This window comes from Triticum dicoccoides, chromosome 3A (assembly GCF_002162155.2).
Source record: "Triticum dicoccoides isolate Atlit2015 ecotype Zavitan chromosome 3A, WEW_v2.0, whole genome shotgun sequence".
NCBI classification, from domain to species: domain Eukaryota; kingdom Viridiplantae; phylum Streptophyta; class Magnoliopsida; order Poales; family Poaceae; genus Triticum; species Triticum dicoccoides.
Window position 1 is genome coordinate 164,442,727 of NC_041384.1, and position 3,652 is coordinate 164,446,378.

A 3,652-nucleotide genomic window follows, 5' to 3' on the forward strand; every position below is an offset into this window, starting at 1 on the left:
GGGTGGGCACCGAAACCATAGAACAATTGGCTGAGTGTATTCATGCGCTTGATCCAGACACTTCTTCATACTGCATCCTTCTCTAATGTTTATTCTGCAGCTAGAAGCTGGGGGAGTGTGTGAATGATCAGGAGACAGATTAAGGAGAAGGGGCTGAAGAGGAGGCTCACTGGCTGCAGCTGGGTTGAGGTCCAGGACAAGGCCCATCCATGTCTTGTTCTATGGAGACTCGAAGCTCGCCTGGAGTTATACTAATGATGATGAACATTGCCTTCTATGATTGTGGAAACGCGTGTGAAGGACTGGTGCTTCTTTGGTGACTGGTGGAATGTTTATAGGACACCTAGACCGACCGACGGAGTTAGTAAGAATTTCGTGTTCATCAGGTTAAACAATAAGAAGAATGATATGGGTGGACTTGAACTTGCAGCCTTGCAGGATAGCAAGAGACCAGGATCCCAGGACTAAACAGCCAACGGGAACTGCAGAGCAGCCGATATTAGAAGAAAGATGGCCTCATAAGGGATGAACAAAGATGATGGCTAGATGAATGAATTATTTTTCAACCAGAGGATGATGTTGCAATCATGGAAGAACTGTAACTTGAAGTTTCCAGGGTGGTGATTGGCTTCAAGCTGCCACAGAATTATTTTTATTTTTATTTTATTTTTTGTCTAGCTGTTCAAGAACTGTTGGACAGGACAACAAGAAATTTTCGCAACAAACTGGCATCAGGTGTTAATATGGATAAGAAAATCGTTCAAACAACTCATTTGCCGAGTAGGACATTAAGCTACTGGAGATACGCTGATCAAGCTATTCTCCATACTCTGAAATAAACATTTCGGATATTGGTTAGAGTGTGTACAGAATTAGTACTAGCGTACTGCTGGTTTTTTGAATTCTTAGAATTAGTGGATGACTTTCGTCTAAATTTCGCCCCTGGAAACAAAAAGCAGTATAAAGTTACAAAATCTGGCCAACGATCGAAAGAATTTCTACAGAACAAGCGTACACAGCATGTTGATAGAATTAGATCAAGACCAACGTCATCAGTTTACCCAAACATGGATGTTTGTTTCAACGAGATCATCCAAGTCAGAAGCAGAAGGTTCATGACAGAAAATTGCCCAGAGTTATTAATCCACCGGCCCACTCAAGGATTTGAACAAAGAAAAGGCTACAAAAAAGTAATTTTCTAGCTCATGCATGCGACATGTACTTTTTATGGTTCCGCACTAATTAAGCAATACACTAAGAGCATGGTATTCTTCCCAATAAAACATCAAAACTACAAAGAGCACAAGAACCTACCGTTACAACAATGGCGGTTTAGCTTGTGCTTTTCTTGCATTGCTAAGTCAGAAATCTCAGCTTGCTGTCTCGACCTACAACTTCTATCAACAGAATGGAAGGTTTCAGGGACTGCCTGCTGCTTGTATGCCACCAGCAGAGTAACCAACCTCTACTGCACCGACTCCCCTCAACCGATTCTACACTGAGCTCATGGCGCGAGACATTGCAGCAATCACTTTCTCCCTTGTTTGCTGTTCGGAGCCAGGGCACTTGATGATAAAGGAATGCACTACCGTTCCATTGTTGCCTGTGAGTTTCGACTCCCCTACCCGGACGTCCGCCTCTTCAAACGCTTCAAAGACCTTCTTTACCGGATGGTTCTCCAATGGAGACATAACTCGAACCAGAACCTCGTCTTGCACCACCTGGATGTCAACCTCTGGTCTAGGGGCTCGCTCCCTTGGATCCACCATACCAGACTCAAGAAATCGTTCTCTCTCCGTCTCCATATCTTTGAGCTTCTTCTGAAGGTCAGTGATGTATGCTATTGCATCGCCCAGCAGGGAAGCCTTGTCCATTTTCGAGATGTTGGGCACAACGGCTCTCAACGCATAGAACCGCTGGTTGAGCTTCTCCCTCCTTTGACGCTCAGCCTCAACATGATTCAGCGGCTCCTCTCTCCCATTCGCAGGCTTTCTTCCCCTCTTCCTTGGCCGTCGGTCCTCTATGACAGGTGTTGTCCCTTCCTCTTTACACAAGCCATTCACCTCTGAACTATCTCCATCAAGAACAGCTGCTCTTGTAACCAGGACACCAGACTTGGAACTGGTCCCTGCACTAAAATCTATTTGCCTAGGCGCCTGTGGCTGCAGCTGTTGCTGGTTGACCATCTGCAGCGGCTTCACTAGCTGTGGTGGTTTCTGAAGAAGTGGTAGTTTCTGGAGCTGAGGTGCTTTCTGAAGCTGAAACTGTGTTGTAGTGGAGCTGTCCGCGGTTCTATTGTTGCCGTGTGTAGCTTCATTACTCACTATCAGTATACCATTGCCAAACTTCTGCTGGTGAGAATTCAGGCCCCGGGCCTGACTCCAAGTGAAACTCTGCAATCCTTTCTGGACATTGGGAAGCAATGAGCTCCCTCCACCAGCAGTCCTCTGTTCCCACGGCCTTTCATCTACTTTCGATACCCCAATCACTGGCCCTGCTGAAGACCGACCAAGGTTCAAATCCTTGCCAAAAATCTTTGCCAGACCTGGTGACCTCTCAATGTGACCATTTCCTTCACGACTCGGGATTATATCCTTATTGCCACCTGTCCCCGCAAAGACAGACTTTATGGTCTGGAGAGTGTCAGAACTCTCAGCCACCTGCTGCATCGAACCCAGCTCAAGCACACCAGTCTCAAATGGCACTAGCAAGATAGTTCTAAATCCTGCTGTGCTTGCAAGGTATCCCCGGTAACAGTAATTAGCTGGGAATACATTGCGCTCAGAATTGGGAACCCAGAGAGGGAGGCCAGCTGCAAAAACTTGACCAGGAGCACCGGCACGACGCGGAAACGCGAAGTACATAGATGCTAGGAAGAACATTTCTGTATCTGTCACCTGACCAATAGTGGGAGCATAATCCTCCTCATCAGCACCACCAAATGCTTTGTGCAACCGCTGCAGTACACGCTTCCGCATCCGCTGTTTGGCATCATCATTGCCTGCAGAAGCAGCAGCTGCCAACTCAGCATCATTGGGTTCACGGCAAGAGCCATCACCCCACCCAAGGACAAGATCACCAGACTTTGTGCGTGAAAGCTGCCAGAAGATGGCGTAGTTCCAACCAGCACCAGGATGCTCTGATTCGATAAGCTCCTGCAGTTTATTTTGCAAGTCCACAGGTGACGATGCAGCAACAAGACCCTCAGATATGGTACCGCCCCCTTTTGTCAAGTATGCAAATGCATCTCTTCCTAGCACAGTGGTGCTGAGGTCTCGGTCCTCCTCAGTCCATGCCCCACCATTTCCTCCATTGGCACCGTCCTCCTCAACCTCCATCTTCATCACCATAAGACCTACTCAAAAAAGTATAGGTCAAGTCAAAAGGCACTAAATACATAAATCTTTTGCTGCATCTATTGGCTACCAAACTGATCAGGGTGAATGAAGTCTATTTAGATTACAGGGGAAATAAAATTTTACCGCACTTATGGCTACAGGGGTGAACTTAAAACAAAACAGAACTAAGCTCTGAACCACCATTCCAGGTAAACACACACTGACATGCATCCCAAACTGTAAGCAAAAATTCGTAAAGACCTGGTAGTTGGTACTTAGTACCGGTATCCTTCTGATTCACCGCTTACCAAATT

General features: G+C 46.5%; 1 protein-coding gene across 1 annotated transcript in view; it reads right to left on the reverse strand.

Moving 5' to 3' along the window:
- Positions 1 to 1,098: 1,098 nt before the first annotated feature.
- The window catches only part of LOC119267719 (transcription factor MTB2-like), a 3,625-nt gene continuing 1,071 nt past the window's right edge, over positions 1,099 to 3,652 (reverse strand). The window contains exon 2 of the mRNA XM_037549150.1: positions 1,099 to 3,355. Within this exon, the coding sequence (XP_037405047.1) occupies positions 1,494 to 3,350 (1,857 nt within the window). The 5' untranslated portion in view covers positions 3,351 to 3,355 and the 3' untranslated portion in view covers positions 1,099 to 1,493. The remainder of the gene's footprint in view (positions 3,356 to 3,652) is intronic.